The sequence below is a fragment of the Acanthaster planci genome, linkage group LG04 (assembly GCF_054643075.1).
Source record: "Acanthaster planci isolate LZ-2023a linkage group LG04, COTS_SCS, whole genome shotgun sequence".
NCBI classification, from domain to species: Eukaryota; Metazoa; Echinodermata; class Asteroidea; order Valvatida; family Acanthasteridae; genus Acanthaster; species Acanthaster planci.
In genome coordinates this window covers 4,834,036-4,854,547 of record NC_141780.1, presented here as the reverse complement: position 1 = coordinate 4,854,547, position 20,512 = coordinate 4,834,036, and the positions used below count along the sequence as shown (strand labels likewise).

General features: G+C 41.3%; 1 protein-coding gene across 1 annotated transcript in view; it reads left to right on the top strand.

The window, feature by feature from the left end:
- Nucleotides 1-6,871: 6,871 nt before the first annotated feature.
- LOC110974185 (prickle planar cell polarity protein 3-like) overlaps nucleotides 6,872-20,512 on the top strand; it is a 60,320-nt gene continuing 46,679 nt past the window's right edge. Inside the window, exons 1-2 of the mRNA XM_022225627.2 lie at nucleotides 6,872-7,066; nucleotides 8,176-8,261. Of these exons, the coding sequence (XP_022081319.2) occupies nucleotides 7,016-7,066; nucleotides 8,176-8,261 (137 nt within the window). The 5' untranslated portion in view covers nucleotides 6,872-7,015. The remainder of the gene's footprint in view (nucleotides 7,067-8,175; nucleotides 8,262-20,512) is intronic.

Sequence of the window (20,512 nt, the reverse complement as noted above, 5' to 3'; positions counted from 1 at the left end):
ATATGGGATTGCCCTGAAGAAGGTACTCAGTTACCGAAAGCTCGGCAATCACATATTTCAGAGCACTGATTTGATATTATATTCTCGTCGATATTCTGATCACAGTGCTACGCAGCCCTTCCATATTCCTTTAGCTCAACGGGGTATTTTGGGCATCGGTGTTCTGAACGGCAGTGGCAGGACACTGCTCTACAGTGTGTTAACTAGGGCGACTGCCGCGCTATTACTGTGCTTTTGAAATGATTTCATTCATGCGTCTTCCTGCGTCAAAGCGTACTTGACAGTCTTAATACTAAAAGTTTTTATTCATGTCAGTGTCTGGCTCTTTTCATTTCTTTTAAATTTATCACAGAAAGAAACGGAGACAGGTAACAGGTCAATACCCCCTCATGACCCTCATCTGATGCCTCCCTGCCATTTACAGAAGCCATTTCCACCCATTTACGGGGGTATAAAAAAACGCGTGGATCTGCAGTGCACTCGGATTCATCTGTAGGTCTCTACTGTCCATACAAACATAGTCCCTCCTCTCTCCAGCCCGATGAGCATTTCGATCGTAGGCCTACTTGTACAGTACTACAGCCCTTCGTGAACACATCGCCCCATTATCACCCCCACAACCCATACACAGACGCGTGAATGCAAATCATTTCGAAGTTGGGAAAATCGTTGCGGGTGACATGTTCATAGGTTCACGTAGGGAAAGTTGTCTTCTGGGTCCCCAGTCTTCCAGGTCCCTAGCAATTACGATGACAAAGTACAGTTTCGCTTCTGCGTTGAAACCGCAATCCCCATACGGCCTGGAGCGATGGGCGTGACGAGGGAAGAGCGGCGGGTGTACATCCCATTTCTTCAACTGAATCTCGCCACAAAGCCTGGCATGGATGTGACATTGGGCAGGTGACAATTTTTGTCGTAGTCTCCATTGTGTGTACCCCGAGTAGATGGGGTCCACAGCAAAATAAATATGCCAGATTCTAAAAAGTCGAACAGCACCCCTATGTTTATACCCCGACAGACTCAGGTACTAATCTTCCGAAGATGCTGCACTCCTAAAAAGGGGCAATCGTTTAAAAATGCAAACCCTAAACCTAGGGCAAACCTGACGCTGAATGAAGCGCACAACTATAAATCTACAAGGAATGGAAGAGAATTCTTACCCCTCAAGGTTTCAACAGGCTTCACGCCCTATACACAGCTCTTATGACCAGATTTATTTTGAAACTGGAAGCATGAAGAGATCGCTTTGTCTGCTCTAGGGTACTACATTGTGCTTAGTGAATGAAGGATATAGGGGGCGCACTTTACATCAACCAAAATGGAGAATCCAGTGTTCGGAAACTGGGACAGATTGGCTTGAATGATGCCCTGGACAGGGATTAAAATAATCTGTATAAAATCGAAATGGTCCCGGATCTATTGATACGCTCCGGTACTATCGGATTTCATTCGACTTGAGGCAAGTAGAATACAGTTAAAAACTGTGATGTTCCTGAGGTGTGGAAGGGGGCGTATCCAGTGCCGGTGTAACTTGATTCGAAGTAGTTTAACACGAGTTCAAGAACGTTAGTCCTGGTATTAAGAATTTGACCATTTACTCATTTCTTACTCATCTTAAGTTAAAAAAATAGGAAGGTCGTCTTAATTTCACTCGATTCAAGATAGATCAACCATGAATGGAGCAATTTCAAGTTACCAGGAGAAGTACAGATTTTTTTTTATTTCCAAAATTTTCATAAGTATTTCTGACTTGGTTCCATCCAGGCGTTGCGTTATCTTGCGTGTTTGTCGTGCGTGTATATCGTGCATCACCGTACCACGGTTCTGGCCGGTGTAGCCTCTTTCCTCCCGCCTCTGCATGAAATTGCACTTTGTCCAGGACAGTCGACCAGAGAGCTTATACGCTGTTGAAATGTCCTCCCTAAGGCAAGTGCGCAGGACCCGGACCGGGCCTTACCGGCTGGCACGGCGGTTAAGGGGAAGCCGGCCCGCTTTTAGTCAGTCCACCCGAGGGGCTAATGTCGCCCGATTTCCCCGGGGACGGAATGTCCACGTGAAGGTCGGGTTCAACTGCCCCACAGACCGGAAACTCTTGGATGACCAATTCGGATTCATTTCCTGCCCCTGAGGGTCGGGAAATGTATTCAAGTCTACTACTTACTGAAAAAACCACAACCCACACACGGTGCAACTATTACGCACAATTTACTGATGAAGTATTTTGCTTCTAAAAAATCAAGTTGGGCGGGGGGAGGGGAAGTTGATGTTCCCTGGAAGACATGTTGCCTAGTCTAATAAGACCTTCAGGTAGTTATTCCGCGACACTAAACACACACCTACATTGTAAGGGGTAAGAGGGCGCTTTCGCCACATGTACATACCGTTATCGCAGGATAACGATTTGTGAGGTGATACCGCCCTGTACATATACATGTTTATGTACTGTACATGCACATGTACATTTACATACATACTGTACATGTGCAGTATGTACAGTACGTGAGATGCTTCACAGTGTCATGGAACTGGAAGGTCTTGGAACCAAGACTACATGTTGCCCCGTTTAAAGGAACCGAGAGGACCAGACGGTTTATAAGCGGCTCCGCATCTTTCCTCCGGGGATGGGAGAGGGGATTCTTTGGCGGATGACAAATATTGGACACTGGTCGTTTAGGGGAAAATTTCCATTCTGCTCCCCCCCCTTCAAGACTCGGGATAAACCATAAGTAAAGCTTCCTCACAGTGTCAGAGGACCAAAACCACAACAGTGATGACTTTCTACTGGACTTTAACATCCACAGTATGCAATGATTTCACCCCAGCAGATCGAAGAGTGCACCCAAGCAAACAGGCTAGAAAAATCATTAATAAAATTATTCTGTATTAGAGGGTCCTGAGAGTAATGGAATTGGGGAATTGAAGAAATGTGGCACTGAACCTCTGGCCCGGACTTGGGCTTCCTATTCTGAGCAATTTGGATGCACTCAGGTCCGAAAGTGGCACTATTAAAATTAAGCAGTTTGGCAGAGGGAAGCTTTTTCAAAACGGCTACTTTTCTGGGCAGTGAAATTTCCTTCGTTTTAGGGGTGGCCTGCTTTGGGTGAGACTTTCTCAAAAATTCATCGGTCAAGCCACTAAAAAATGAAAGAAAAATGAAACAGGACATGTCGAACATGATTTTTTTGTCCGGCCTGGACACCTGTGAGAGTTATGAGTATTTTTAAAATAATTTTTATATATAAGGATTTATCACTGGTGTCTATGCAGGGTGTGAACCCCTCAGGCCTAGTGATGAGTTATAGCTACTTGCTACGGACACTTTGTATAGGTATTTTAGAAAGCAATCTGAGTAAAACTTTAAGTGGCGAAGTAATCCCTCCCCCGATTATGTTATTATGGCACACTCCGCATTTCCTGCTCGGGTTTGCCAAAATACATTTATACGATTTCCCTCAAGACTGAAGAATCTTGTGGAAGAAATCTACGGCAACATGGAGGACTGCAGTGACCTCGTTCCCGAAGGTTTGTAGAGAGGCTGCCGCAAATCGTATGCCTTGGAACCCAATTGCAATCTACAGGCAGAATGTCTTCTAACAATGTCGTCCCATGCATGCGTTCGTTTGTACCAGATCTCTCGGTTTAAATCTGCCAGTACCTCGTGGGAGGAAGGAAGTCCTGCCTCCCCCCCTCCACCGATCGACCGCCTCTCAGCGCGCCCACGCAGTGACTCAGGGCACAATACTAAACAGTCCCACGTTTTTTTCCTCCTTGACCCGCAACTTGAAGTTAAAAAAAGGGGGAAGGAGGATGTCGTAGGTTCATTGTAATTTTCCGAGGGACTACTTTAATTATGATTGCGTGTGGAGCAACCCCGTCACCTGTCGTGCGATGCACTGGCAAAAAAAATCTCCCGACCAGTTGTTTGGAATTGTCATGATCGCTACTTGGTGACAAAATGTAACTCGCAAAAAGCGCCCCTTGATTGCTCCTTTCGGACATTTCAACCCCACGGAATGGGTGTCTCCAGGAAGGGAAATCTTCAAGGTGGAGGGGGGACAAAGCACTTCAGCAACAAACTGAAAAGCCATCGACATTGGAAGGTCATTAATTCCGGGGCATGTTAGAGTAAATAGGTGACTTTCATCCCATTATCTCCTTTCTTTCATTTTCGCTTCTTTCCCCTTTTTGTCCCCCACCCCTTCAATATACCCTTCTGACGCCCAGGCATTTTAGGAACAATAATGAGAGTATGACAGTAGAATATGGCTTTCAAAATATTACACAGGTGTCAATTACTTCACTGTTTGAATTTCCCATCGTGTCAATTTGTCAAAAGTAGTGACTAGCATCAGTGGCGTAACTAGGGCTAAATGTCGGGGGGTGGCGGGGGCACGGGCATCCGCTGGGGGGAGGGGGAGGGCACATGTCCCCCGTAGTTACGCCACTGACTAGCATGCAGTTCCCACAGACACACTTCTGTTTCCCCCGTCGCCAAAAAATTGGAGACGGAGGTCGCCAAAACTTACATTTAACTTGAGCGTTACAGCGCCCCCACAAGGCAGATGTCTTAACATGTCTTGATTAGAGGCGCGACTACAGGAATCATTCTCAGTGGCATAGCCTGCTGGCTCTCGAGACAAAACCCTGCATTTGTCATTAAGCATAGGTTACGAGGGACAGTTAATGCAGAAGTTTAGAGCTGGGGCTGAAAATAATGGTGATAAAGTAGGCCTAGTAGGCTGTCACACCGGAGCCATAAGTGATCCCTTACCAACATCCGTACTCTTCCTCGTGAGTATTGAGGTTTGTTCTTTTCTTTCAACTGATTGTACACCTGTTGTTTCTTTCTCTTATCTGACTCCATCTGATGATCAATGGCATCCCGTTTCCCCAAGTTGTGAAATACTCAGAAACTTTCCTTCAACCGCTAGCCGGAGGTGTCCTAATTGGTCTAATCCTAATCCGTTCTTATTCAGCGAAAACCAACTTTAAAATTAATGCCTCATGTCTTTAGAGTAGCCGGCGGGGTGTGAAGGCACCTCCGTTCGCCTGATAATGTGTCACGGTATAAACATTATAATTACACATCAAGGGTACCAGGTCCAAAAGCGTTGCATACAATGATCCAATTAATCTTGAACTGGTTTCAGCTTGAGGAAATTTCGACATTCTTCAATTTCTGAACATACTGAACGCTTTGATGTGCCGACAATGGGATGATTACAAGCTGCTGAGTGGTTAAACTGAATAAAGTTACTGTCCATTTTCTTATATAATTATATAATTATATATAATTACTGTCCATTGTTGCTTTTCTAAACGCAGTCTACCAACCGCAGGACGGCCAATAGCGTCTCTCAACAATGAACTGAAGTCCTTTGTGCTCACTCTGACGTAAAATCGTTGTCCTGTAACATTTCCTGACAAAATAGCTGGCACTTGTGAACATCATCAATTTTTATATCGATATAACGCTTCCTGTCGACTTTTAAGGCCCTTCTATTACTTTAAACGTACGGCTATAAATTGCGACTCGCTAGAGTCTTGAACAAATGTCTTTGGATTTTTTTTACCTCTTTACTCAGAAGACAACATTCACAACTCATGTTGCAGGTCAGAGTCTCGCGAGTACATACAGGTACACCGAATTCCATGCATCACAAATGGCAGAATGCGCGTAGATCATCCGAAGTTTTCTCAACCGAGGAACCTCATTTAATGCACTAATTCCAATAATTTATTCCGATTAGTGTCTTAATTCTGACCACAGAACGAATGGTATCTCACGGTGCTGCATTGGGATAAACACAAAATTCCCATCTGGGATATTGGGGGAGGGGGCAAAATTGTGTCCCTGTAAAACTGTGTTGTAAAGGGATTATTTTTTCCGCCTTTTCCAAGTCACATCGCGTTAACTACAAAGTAAGTTTAAGGTTCTTTCCAAACTACCGCTTTCAATAACATTTTCAGAGTGGAGAAAAATCAATGTAACCATTTCTGGGAAATGACCAGGGGAAAAACTAGTCACCTTTTAAACAATTTTCTAAACACTGCTTGGAAAAATTGTAACAGTTCAAATTTTGGGACAACGTCCTTCAGGCTCAAGCTTTTAGAAATCAACGCGGCCTATATGGGTTCAGTCCACTAATTCAAGCCCCATTGAAAACTGTGTAAAATCAGCACTGTTCAGGGCCCAATAGCATGCACGCCAACATCCCTGAGATTTCTGAAACACAAATGAAACTCTTGTCTGGTCACTTATCTTTCAATTTCTTTGCAATTTTTTGTGGGTTAACCAATTACATTTTTAATTATTCCCACAAAACAAAATCACCCCCCCCCCCCAAAAGTGATTTCTCCGAAGTCTGATTGCAGCCATTTTTCAAGTAGCAACCCACAACTTTCTCGGGCACTTTGGACCATTTTTCAACCGTAGTTTTTAGCCCTTTTGCTCTCATATGAAAGCTCAAAGACCCAGGGAGTTGATCCCGGCAACGATTTACACAATCTCACCATTTTGGGGGCCAAACAATCTCCTTTTTCAAAAGATACTGTGGGGGGCACTTTTAATGCTAATGAGCTGGCCAGAAATTCTCACTTGAATTAGTGGTCTGCACCCTAAATGATCCAATCTTCCGTGATACTGAGCTTGGGGCACTCTGTACTATCAAGTACATAGACGATGTTGGGATTTAAAGTGAAAACGTACATTAAATGGAAAAAAAGAAGAAAACGGAGCTGTAAACCGCCTATCTGAATTGTAAACCAGCCATCGTCAGAAAACTTTTGGCACGGTACTATTTCAAGAGCGAACGTAAACCAATTACCAGAGGTAAACACGTTTACCAAAATTCTTCCGCATAGTGACGCGTCTTGTTTATCAAAATGGCGACCTACAGTATCGACTTATGTCGTGTACTTTTCTGCTCGTGAATATCTCATTAGTGTAATACTTTAGCACGCATTTGTTGTTTGAATTAATTCAGGTCTTTTTTATTGTACCGTACCGTCAATCATGCTGCTTAGAACAGGAAGTGGTGGACGTAAAAAGGATAAAAAAGACTTGGTAAGTTACCGGGTCCCAGAACATCAACATATGAATCATGACAACAACGACATCATGACATGACATTTGGACTTCGTGACGCAGTTGACTACGCGCGCGGCATGACTTTTATACTCATTTTAGAGTGTGAGTCAGTTGTGCTTGGCTGTTGGACATTGACAGCAGCAGTCATCCGGTGTGGGAGAGAAAAGGGATCAAGGAAAAGAATAGTGGCATTATAATATAATCATGTCAGTGTGAATATCAGTCATGTCAGGAAATGTTATTTGTTACATGTATATCAGGCCAACCATGCCTACATAACAGATGACTTTCATTTTAGGGGCCAACTGTTGGTTGACGTAGCCTAGGCCTAGGCTACCACCTTTAAATCTCCGAATCTTATTTCAGTTTGCAGCTAAATGAAGTTCTTTTCCTAGTACCTCTTAATAGAGATCATTGAAAATGTTTCCCATTCAAAATAAATAAGTTATACTTAGGGCTATAGGCCTAGGTAACCTTAGGCCTGAAATGAAAATGTCTGACACAGTCATTGATATGTGAAATTGCTCTTTCTTGGCATAATCTTTGTGCGGTAGGGGAAGATTGTTTGAATTGGGAAGTAGAAAAAGTAACATGAGTAGACAATGCTATCAAACCAGAGAATATACATGCATACACCAGAAGAAATATAAAGTCATTAGTCTTTGATTAAAGCACATTTACATGAATCTCAAAAATAGAAGTTAATTTTCATGAATTACACTTGAGCCAGAGATTTTCCAGTAAGATAATTCCATGATGAAAGTAATTTTCTGGAGTATCAATGAATGCAGAAAGTCAGTGCAGATTTTATGAATGAATCAAGTAGGCCTATCATGGCGTTCAACCTCATAATTCACATCAGAAAATCACTTGAAATAAACAAGATATCATTTATTTCCCCCTTTTTTTATTTCCCTCATTTATAAAATTTATGTACGTACACCTATGGTACTCTTAGAGAATTCCCATTTGGTGTCTTTTGGCAATTGCCTCAAATCTGTCACAGATTCATTCCCTGAAGGCAGCTAAATCCGTTTGATTTTTTGTTAATTCCCTCATCTGTTCTAATTTGTTTCCCCCTGCAGCATGGCCCGGGCTATGACACGGACAAAGGACGCCCTTGTATGAAATGTGGGGACCGCTGCCCTGGACTGGCACTTCACTATTGGAGGTAAGTTTTTCTTCCCTTTTGAACAAATTTTGATCTCACCAAACCATAAGTTGGTTCTGATGTGTACAGTGTATCCAGAATTCCCCAAATACATGTAAGGTATGGTTTGACAGGATTTCCAGGGATTTATGACCAGCGGCATAGTGAGGGGAAGGGGAGGGGGTTGTCATAGGAGATACATGCCCCCTTCCCCATTGTCTTTGCAACTCCTCCCATCACACCCACCCCCTGAAATATTAAAAAAAGAAAAGAAGATAATTATAGATAAAACCCCAAATTTGACATCTTTCTCCCTTCTCATATTCCGTATAAACTTGTTTTCAGTCACTTCATCCTCAAGGTACATTGAATGTACATGTACCCTCGTTAATACTGCAGTGCGAGATTTTAGAGGGTTCATTATACATGTATATATGTACTCTCCGGTGATGATCTAAATGGACAATCTGAATAATTTGTAACACTATTGTGTACCCCTAGTCCCTAAATAAATGATCAATTTGAGTAATTCAGGCAATTCCTTACAACTTACGAAAGAGGAAGCAGAGGTTGGAATCTGACAGGAGGATTGCTCACTGCCTCAGACATTAACAGTTTCTGATCAGCCTTGGATGAAGATGCTACATGGGCTGTCGTACGAGGCGTTAGCTGGCACTATTCTCCTCATATCCGTAGGGTTTCTCTCGCCAATAATGTTAACCACTCCATATCAGAGGAACAGTGAACAGAATCTGACCATCAGGCACGGTTGACGTGTTGAAGCGTCATGTGCATTTGACTTAGTTACGGCTGATGTTTGTACACGCTGATCTCCCATTTGTGTTTTTGTACACATGCACAGAATATGAGTCAGTTGAGGGGGCCCTGTGCTATCGGTAAAGTTGAACTAGGCTGCTGCGCAGGGCCTGTTGTAGTAGCAAATATCTCGCCTTGGGCACGCCCCGGAGTTTGTTAGAAGTCAAAATTATTGGCCAAAGGTAATACTATCAGCAAATGGTTAAATGATGGTACAGGCACCTAATTAACAATGCCAGTGAAAAATGGGTATTGGTATGTCTAGATTCCTGACTTCTCATTCATGATGTATATGCTCGACGATCAACTTTCACACTGTTCATTATCTTTTGGCTGTACAAGTACTGTACACACATGTACATGATACATGTAATGTAAATTGTCTGGAAATGTCTGAAATCTGATTTCCCCTCTGAATGAGGAGAGAGGGACAAGTTTCTTTCCTACAAAGAATCAATCCAGATTGAATCTTTTGTCCACCCCAGGGGATTGATTTAAATGTAAGCATTTATTTGAGGTTTGCACGTTATCTCTTGTTCTAGTTTTCTTACTGAGAGGGGACTGCAACTTTTCTGATATCCCAGTATGGGGATTGTTGCTGTCTGAAGTACACACGGGCCAGACAGTTTTTTTGTAAAAAAAACAAACAGTACCCCATCTTTCCTGAAAATTAATCATCTGTAATGGAATTTGCACTCGCCGCTCACGTCGATACATATTCTTTTGCGCATGAATCACTATCATTCTCACAGCCAGTTTACAGGAACCCTGACCAGCATTCCCGCATTATGTAGGTTGACAAATCGCCGTCACCACTCATTTAAAAAGATATCCATTCCAGGCTGCCAGAGTTCCAGGCAGTGTTTTGCAAGTCAGATTACAGCTGGGTCTGAAGTGTTTGAGTCCAACAGTCAATAAGGAGCCATTGCGCTGTTTCTCTGCAACAGGACTTGGTTTAAGGGGCAATATCTCCTGGTGTTGACAGTTTGTATGGTAACTGTTCAATTATAAGCTGTACCCAGTAACCCCACTGGAACAGGTGCACACAATACATGTGCTACTGGTTTTACCCATTCAAGTCTTTTAAGGTACCGGGATGCTGTTGCACCTGGATGTTTGCATAATCAAAACGAATCTTTCTTTTTTTTTTGCATTTGTGAAATTTTTTATGGAGACAGGTAGGATGGCCATTTGTGATTTCACTTTTAATATGGACAAAGGAAAACTCACGATGCATTGTATTTATGTAGCAGTTGCACTCCTGAAAGATAGACCTTGTAATGGGTACGCAAGATTGATGCATCTTTAAGTCCTCAGTGGCAGATGAAACTAAAACTATTAACATTTCTTTCACCCCCCCCAAAAAAAAACTATTCTGGTGTTACATGTACATCTTAATGTTATGTCTTCTTAGCAATGGTTTACCTTGCTTGGTCTTTAGCCTGTTAATAAGTAACTTCCGTGAAAAGAGACTTAATTAAATGTGTGGGGGAAAAAAAGAAGTTGACTGTTGTGCCATGGCCTGCCGGTCTTCAGATTTGTTTTGTCAGATTTTTTTCTGGGTTGAACAGGATGTATGGATGACATTGCAAAGGCCTTCATTGATGGGGATTTTAAAGCAGTGGTGTGTATCAGCTATCAATGCAGAATGGTGCTTGTGTTCCAGAAAATGGGGATGTGAAATAAACTTGGAGACAGACTGCTTTGAGAAAATGTGCATACCTGGTATGTAGCTGCAGGATATCCTTTGAAATAGCTGTGCTTGCATTCAACCAATACTTTGTATTGTGAAGCTGTCACATCTTGTGCATGTTGACTTTACTGTACTAAATTTAGAAGCAATGCGATCGTGACCTGTGCATTTCCTAGTTGTTTGCGAACCAGCAAAGTTCAGTTCCAACCAAAGGAGCCTCCACTGTAAAGAAAATAGCACCCTCTCTTGGTTGAGCTCAGAGCCCATTGTTTTCCTGCACCATTGTTCATTAATTACAAAAAAAGATGCAACCGTAAATGTGGCAGGGAAAAAATAAGGCTGCAAAGGTTTGACTGTTTCCACAACTATTTTGGAAATTTCTCTGGACTGACAGTTTGACCAACACCAGCTGAGGACTGAGGCCCACTATGAAAATGAATGCCATCTCAGACGGCATGGCCTTTGTGCCCAATATTGGAGGCAGACTTGGCAGGGAAATATCTTTTTGTCTGTGTCAGGAGACTCGTGTCACACAGTGGACAGAAGCATTATTGACAGATAAAAGGTCTGTTGGCAGTCAGTCAGTCAGAAGAATGAAAATAATGGACTGTCGGCATCATGGGGGGCTATACAAATTCACCGCAATCCAAGGCTAGACTAGAGTCCCTGGGAGCTCTTGATGTGATGTGGTGAGAGGTCTCCCCTGCACACCCGGCATCTCCATTGTACAGGGTGTCCAAGAAGGCCAGACTGTAAGGTTAGGATTGTCAGGAATTATTACAGGGCTCCTAGCAGGATCACACCCTATCCTGGTGACAGTTTGAATTTATGTGGGAGACTCTCCACTCTCTGTTTGCTGAGCTAGAAGGAATAAAAACTTAGCCCTTTTTTAATTGTAAGAGCATAGTACTCAGAAGTTTACATGTATTTTTATGCAGCACTTAAGTACTGGTGCGTTTTTAGTTCAATAAAATTGGTTATATTTATTGCTGATTCCCACTGGTAAATAAGAAGACTTCAATCACATTTCAATTGTCTGTCCAACAGTGGAGGAGAAACTATTCCAGAATGCATGGAATCCCTAGGCTGCTTGTGTGACTGTAACTATACAACATGTACAACGGTTACAGTATTTCATACAAAAAAGGTTCAAGGGCCAACTGTGAGCAATTGTACAACTTCTGTGGGTGCACAAGCCGGCCCCCTCCACAGAATATCTTTAGGTGGGGATATTTGTGATTTCATGTACATCATTCTGGCTGTGTCTTATGGCTCTTTTGTGCGATCAAGTCATAGTGACGGGTACTTATTAACGTCCAGGAATTTTATGTCCTAGTTGTGTCCTCTCAGTCACATTCGATTTGGTTTTGAAAACTAATGTACCAAGTTATCACCTGTTGGTTGATATTTCTTTTCCTCTTGGAAAGGAACATGGTTAATTGCTCACATCCATAATAGATGACGTAAAGTGAGGATTCTTAGGAAACTTCCTGTGTACATGTAGTTCTAAATTGTACTAATTATAGAAAAAGTAAAAAAACGCATATTCAAGCTTCAAATTCAATTACCCTTGATTTTTTTAAGTGTTTCATTCCATCTCAGAGGCACACTTCCTTCCTCAGTATACGTGTATGTACATGTATAGATTCTTAGAGATTTATACATTAATCATGCATGCTGCATTACATGAGTAATAGTTTCCTTGACATGAAAGCTAAATCCAGTCAAAATCGTCCTGTTTGCTTACCCTTCCCCAAGCAGTTATTACACGAAATTAAATACACTCTTTTCTACGTGGCCCAACAAGTCGACACTCTTCAATTACCCAACTCAAAGAGGGTTTGCGTCAGGTGTGTTTGCCCCGGACAATGCACTCACCCCAAGAACAAACACTCCAACCCCGGTATTTTGATTGCTTTTCCCAAATGCTATTGTGGTTGACTGTAATTTGAAGAGGGAGAGAGAAAAAAAGTAGTCCCGGCAGCCTGTCTTACCTTTATCAGAAGTGACCCGTGTACATGTAAATTCTTGTAAATTGTTACTTTGTGGTTTGTTACCATTGACATTGTGGGGTTATTTCTTTCGGAGGAGAGTTTTTGTGTTAGAGGTTTTTTTAAAAAATAAAGTTAGCACAACATTTAGACATTGGCAGCGAAGACTGTTTCACGATATTAAACTTTTCCAGTTACATTTTACCTACATTGTGCCTAACTAAAAAATGAACACTGTTGTTTATGACCTATCATATATTTTTTATACAAATGGCCCCCTTTAATTTTATTTGCAGCCCCTCATATTCATAACAAAGATCACTTCTATAATTATCTTGACATACATACATACAATGTGTACATGTACAGCCATTTGCAAAAGTTTAAGACCATCTGGAATTTTATTGGTAATTCTGTCTCGGGGCCTGCATTACACTGTCTCAATAAATGATTACTTAACATGGTTTTACAGTGGTGCATAACATCAGTGTAGTGCTTTATACCCATTTGAATGAGGGTTTTTGCAAAGGCACGTCTTGTGTGACATTTTGTCTGTAAGGCAGCTTGGGTAAAAAGCCAGTCTAAGTAATCAGAAATAAAGGAGGGCGCACTAAATGTTAGACTGTTAACATTTCAAATCATGGAAATGTAGTCAAATAGCTGTTTAACCAAGGTCCTAAGGTTACACAGAAAATAAACATAAGTTATCACGATCGATTGATGTACCAGTAAGGTTGGATTTTCTTCAGGCTGATTAATTTTGTATGGGTGGTCCTAAACCTTTTGCTAATGACTGTAGTTCAGCTGGATCTCAGCTAAAACAGAACCTTTATCAGGCATGTGCACACATTATACAATGCTGCCTTCCAGAAAATTTGATTACCATATTTTTTGAGGGGAAAAAATAATTGTGCCTACAGTTATGCAGTAGTTTTATGCTTTTGTTTGAGTTGGCAGTGCCACACATGCATCTTTTTACAGTTGTGACAAATGAAAGTAGAATGCAACCTGAAGCCATGCAGAATCACCTACTGTCAATGATGCTTTCAGTAAATCATGCAGAGCGCCCTCATTTGGCAATATGTCACAGCCTGTGACTGTGGTTTAAAGTCATAAGTCATGGAACAGGTTACTTCTGATTTTTTGTTGCTGAAAATGTGCTCTCTTTGAAATACAAATTTAGGACACTCCATACATGTGCAAATCAACATGCAAGGCCAAACTGTTCAATTTTCCTTTTTTATGTTTTTTGGACAACGTTTGTCGATTCCAAGTACATGTACGTGTATGATGGTTTTGTGTTGATATTTACTTCTTTAAATTGACTAGGAAGAATTTTTGCAGAAACTGTTGCTTGACGATTTTTTTTTAGGAGAGGGTTGCTGCGCAAAACATTTGGTGAAATGTGACTCGCATATTTCCTATTAAAAAACTGGTTCCCACAGCCGTAAATGTATGGCACTGTATTGGGAAAACCTCTGGTTGCCTGTTTGCGTTCATGTTGGTATGCGTTGTTTACAATTGTGTTCATTGTGGGAATAAAGAAGACGAAGGTGTTTGAACAGTTCCACTTATTACAGAGGGACAAACATCCATTTTCATATTTCAAAAATATTTTGTAATCACTTTAATATTTATCAACAAACGAATTGTACATTGTGACCATTTCCGGTCCTCACTTTTGGTTACACTAAACTGTTCAACCTCGCTTCATTACATTTTGTGGAATGTAAAGTTTCAGAATCACCATTATAAAGTGAAGCCAAAATTGACACACGACTTTTCGGTCACACAATCAGAAATCAAACTCAGATGTTTTGAATACAGCTGTGATAGTTTGTAACAGAAAACTGATTGCTTTCTTCATTGGTTAAGCTTTGAAATGCTACATCTAACAGAACTTAACCCTAACCCCCTAGGGTGTATGCAAAATCATATTGAAATTGGAGGATTTGGGACTGTTAGGGTTAAAGAAGAAAACTCTAGAAAGAAATGTGAATCAATTAAACATCACCAAATGATTACTGGGAACTGCCCATTTTGATTAAAAGTAAAGTAAAAGAATGGGCATACTTCTGTATCTGACTGCATGGAGAGTAAATATCATTGCTCCTCTTCCTCTTTGGTTATGTCTACATCGCTATCTTACCATGCATGTTGGTCAGCATCAAAACCTCTGTACTTCCCAGGAGCAAAATTTTTTTTTTTCCAGTGGGAAAACAATTTTGTTATTATCCTTGGGTCAACACAGGTGTTACAGAAATACATGTACCTGCACCATTTCCTGTCCAGTCAGGTTCATTGAATGGACAGTTGGCAGCAGCCCTATCAATCCATTGTACCGATATGTGTAGAAAGAGTTTGGTTTACCACCAGCTGATATCATATCGTTAATCTGGCCAATGCAAATAGGTTTTAGTATTTTTATATGGGACCCCCCTGAACTCTATCAAATCTCTGCCAGTGGTCCAGGAGTTGGGGCGTAGATTAGCCGTCACTAGTGGGTTGGAATTTGTGGTCTTGGAATGCAGGCCTGTTTTCAGGCCCGTTTGGGTTCCTGCACAGGTGAATTCAGGTAAACGGAGATATGCTGAGAGCAGATCAGGGTGTGGTGGATAAACAACATCAACTCAAGCACTCTGGACCATTGTTGCAGTGTGATAAATCCAGTGTTTATTTGAACTTCCAAAGATGGGATAAAAAGTGTGTAAAAATATATGAACACAAATGGAATATATATTTTCCCAGAAAAAGCATGTATTGCCTGAGTGACACAAGAGTGTGAAAGTGGCCTTGAGTTAAACGTTTTTTGCGAGGCCCACATTTTAACTGAGCCTTTAGGACGCAAGGTTAAAATAAAATGGATTTTCAAAGTTGTCCCTCACGGTACATGTACATTGATGTTTTACCGACAGATTCTTTTCTTTGGAGGAGATCACGAAGGGGGTCTGTGTGCAGACAGACTCTGAGAACATAAACGTGTCAAATTCTTGAAGAGGTGCTCTCGGGGTTCCTTGGGTTGGCTGTTTATGACAGTTCGAATTTCCATCCAAGCAGCTGAACACTTGTCCTTGATATTTGTGAATCTTGCTGGGGCGCGTATGAAAGGAGAAGGGGGAAAAAAAAAAGGTAATTTGATATTTGCAGCAGCAGGGGAGGAGAAGTGGGGGGCCAGTAGCCGGAGTCATTATAATTGGAGGTACGGGTAGGCCTGAAGAGTTTGTTTCTTTGTCACGTGCTTGTGCGTGCCACACTGAATTTTCATACGTGCATTATAAAAATGCTGTCCTTGATGTCTGTCTATGACACTTATTTGTTTGCCAGGGTTGAATCTTTAATATGTTGTTCATACCAGTATTTTTTTCATATTGCTGGAGAAGGTAATGTCTCCCACCCCCCCCAAAAGGTCATTTAGGAGTCTTATTTTTGTTTGTTTAGACAAATTATACTTTCTTGGGACATCCATTGTACCAGTAAGAGTAAACAAAGAGAAAAACACAAAGTTGGTTACCGGTAGGTTTGAAAAAAAAAATCAGAATGTTGCTTTTTGCAAGGATTGAGACAAACTAGCCAAGAGGACTGGTACCACTGGATCATAAATAGACTATGAAAAAACATTTAATGACTTTACCAGAGTGTCCTATGGATGTTTGCATCACAGGGCATGGTTGAATTCTGTCTTGGGTGGCAATCCAAGTTTACAATCCAAGTATCGGTAATTGGAAATTATTCTGGGTCAGTCCTGCCATCTGTCTGAGAAAATGTCAACAGGAGTTTCTCAGTTTCCTTTGTGAACATAGAACAACCAGGTCAGGTAACTGTTGCAGTTGTTTAAATTAGGCCTGTTCAACTAGTGCGACTAGTCGCCAATAGCAAAAGGTATTGGTGGTCAATTTCCAGATAGTCAACCAGTCGTGGTGCGGCGACTAGTCAGACTGTGCCACGACTAGTGGCTGGAACTCGTACGTAGTGCATAGCCCGCGGCGCCCGTGACTGTACATGTACATGCCCATAACTATGTAGCGGAGTACCCGCCAGGCCCCGCAGAGCATGCAGCGCTGCGCCACATAAGTTCAGAGCAGCCACACGCTGCCCATACCCACGTAAAGTTTGTACTCCGAGCTTGGCTACACAACACACTACACAACGTGATAGTCGTGAGTGACCACCAATACCTTGTCTACTTTCTCGATGGTTTTGTCGACTAGTCGCAGTAGTCGTGCAGCTGCAACTAGTTTAGTCGTGTGGGCCCGATGCCAGTGCATCACAGTCACGACTTGCAGAGTCTGCTCCGGACATATTGCATTAGACACGACGTAAATATGATTCCTTCTTGCTTGAAGATATTATTATTCACGAGCGGGGCCATGCATCTGTACTTTAAGCCACGAAATTGTTATGTTTTTATGCATGTCTGTGAAGTGAAAGAAGGATTTGCGATGAATACATTGCATACCGTGATAGAGTCTTTCTTTTGTCGCAAATTTTATTTTACAAATCACCACTTAATTTTTGTGATGTGTGATTCCAAATTTCCCTGCAATTCCTCTGCCATTGAAAGGCTCATTTGTAAACTGTACGGTGCCCAGTTGAATTCATTGACCAAAATAGGGATCATTTATTGTTTCTGCTTTTAATTTTTAATGTGTAAAAATTTCGACAGGTTCACCATGAAGCAACGTATTGGATAGTTTTGGTGCACGACGAAGTGACGTACCGTCCATTGACTTTGCGCGCACGATACGTCACTTCGTGGTGCGGCAACTATCCACGATACGTCACTTCGTGGTGCGGCAGCTATCCACGATAAGTCACTTGGTGGTGCAGCAACTATCCACGATATGTCTCTTCTTGGTGAAACCAACGATTTGTTAAATAAAAAAGTTTTGTATGGATAGTAATAACTATTTTCTGTACAAAGTGATTTAAAAATATTTTATTCATTATAAGCTTTCCCGACGTTGTTTATATAAAAATAGGGTATCATCCCTCCCCTTGAAGAAAATGGAAGTGTCCAAGTCATGTAAATGCGACTGACCATCAAGGACGCACCTCGCCCGTCTACATGCATCATGTGTGTTTGTAAACTCATCAGCATTCAGGTGAACTATTCACGTGCGTTGCGTAAGCATGCAATGTACATGTACATCTACATGTACTGTACATGTTGTACGTAAAACACCACAAAAGTGATGGTACTGTTTCATGCATTGGGGTAAGATAAATCCTTGTTCGGCATGAAACTAGTCTGCCGAAACGTGTAGGAATAATTCCTTTTATATGAAATTTCTAGCAGTTGAATTTTTGTCCCGCTACCAAGAACACAGAAGTGGTTTGGAATTTTAGACATAAGCTGTTGAAATGGAGACAATGTGACAATGTGCTGAAATGTGACATCATCCAAAATTAACCTTGTGTTATGTTACGCAACCGCAGACATGGTTTTTTTATGGACAAATAAACAATGCAAATAGTCGTGACCAGTCAACTAGTCGCGACTATTTATTGATAGTCGCCACAACTACTAAAATTCATTAGTCGCCCACACCTAGTTTAAATTACCTTTTTGTATCTTGGAACCTTTTTCTGTTAATTTTGTGTGAAACAGCTCATATCAAAATGACTGCTTGTCATACTCATTAATTGTCAAGGTCATAGCTTCTGAGGAGTTAACGCTAAACTCATATTGTGACAGTAGAAACTCGTGGCTACGAGTGGACTTCAACTGTTTTAGATAAGACTGTAAATTATGCGGTAATCTAGCCCTGCAGTAATTATAAATACATACATGTGATCCCCCCCAGTATGGTCAGAATTGTAAATATATCCCCTAAAAGGGAAATATTCCTCATCCATTTGCAGTATTTGTCTTGAGAAAGATGCCAGGAGGGATGTATCATCAAGCACATTCCTACTTGTCCTCCAGTTACCTCCAGTGTTGCCTCAAGTAGACCTGTCAGTCTCTCTCCATGTTTTTTTTTTCTCTCCCTACCTCCGGAGGTCCTAACACTCTTTTGTTGTCTTCCCTGCCGGGATGCTATTTCAAGATGCTTATGTTCTTGATGTTTTGGGTTGTTTCCACAACTGTTCCGTCTTTGTCAGTGTCAGGTGTAATGCGTACACGTATGCGACCTCTTGTTGCCTGGGGGTGGGGATTTTTTTTCTCTCCGAAGGCAGATGGGTTTTCCAATACATAAAACTCTACTCTCTGCTTCTTCAGACCATACAGAACAGACTTTCGAATGGAAACCAAATGTGCAGTTTCTTGTTAATGTGATACTGTTTGGAAAATGTGTAAATTTGTTTTACATGTACCATTTCCCATATTTAACCCTAACTCTCCTCAATCTTTCAACTGTTTGAGGATTGAAAACTGATTTTGAAAACTGTAAGCTTTTGGATGGATGGTTCCAGAGTTAAACAAGGAATTCCATTAATGTGTTCCATGCGTGATTTGTAAAATGTACTCTCAACAGAGATATTACATAAACAAAGCTGTCCTAATATTGTTTCTGATGTCTAACATTTCAAAATTGATCCTCAAATAGAGGAAGAATGAATCAGAAAGGAGAGTTCATTTTTCATTACCATGGAGACCATATACCAGTCCATTCCTACATGTAAATCCCTGCTTTCAGGCACCATTTTTCAACAGTGATTTCATAGCTGAATTATTTCCACTGAACTCATGCTGGAAAAAAAATATCCTAATTGTCCAGACAAATCCCCCCCTCTCAGGCTTAAGAATCTTTCTCGTGTGATTAGGGTGATCCTTTCAAGCCGGTATGGACAATTTTCTGATTAACTTCTGGTTTTTGTCCTCTCCTGTTCTGCAGCTTAAACCAGTCTTTCATAGTTGGCCTTGTGCGCCAATAGTTCTTAAATTGGTGTTTCTGACACAGATTTGCTTGGGCATACACCTGTACTTGTTCAAAAGGGTCAGTTTAAATCTTATCTCGATGACCGTGGAATCTCATTCCCCCCCCCACGATTTAGTGTGTAGCAGTAAATGGAGATCAGTGTAATTTCATGGTCAGTGTCATTGGCGTAAGTACCCAAGAAGGCCTACAGACTCCACAGCATTTGCCATTTTCATCAAAGTTTAAAGGTGTCTGCAAAAGCAGACTGATGCTGAAATGCAAGTAAATAACAGTTTTTTCGCTTGAAAAATGCAGTTTACATGCGTTGGTCCACTGTTGCAGAAAGCAAAAATGTTTGATGGTTCCAAAATATTTGATCAAACCCATTAATAAAATTCCCTCAGCTGCAAAATGGTGCCATGCTAACACCTTGAAGAATGAACACGGACCGAGAGGATGCTTTGCAAGAGCAGTCATCATGAATGCAACGTCTTACAAGTCACCTTGACATGTTGTCAGTTATCGACCCATTCACCATTCCACTGGCTTTTGTCGTTTGATTTTTTAATACACAAACCTTATGCGTTCATCTTCTCGTCTCTTAATAACATAATGATGTCTGAATGTTGATTGCAAAATATGCAGGAGTGGGTGCTGCTCCTTTTTTTCTTGGACGCCTTTATACCTACAATAGCATTCTTGTTTTCATAATGTACATGTATTTGCAGTACTTTTTTTTATTTTTGTTTAATGATGTTTAAGCAGTAATCCTTTATCTTTTCATGAATATTTAGCCTAATTTCTTCCTCCAACTATCTCCAAGCCTCCCTTGGTTTTGTCCCACACTGGATAAAAAAAAGTTTGGGATCAGCGCTGGTTAATAAGACCCCGCATCAACATCGATGCTTTCCC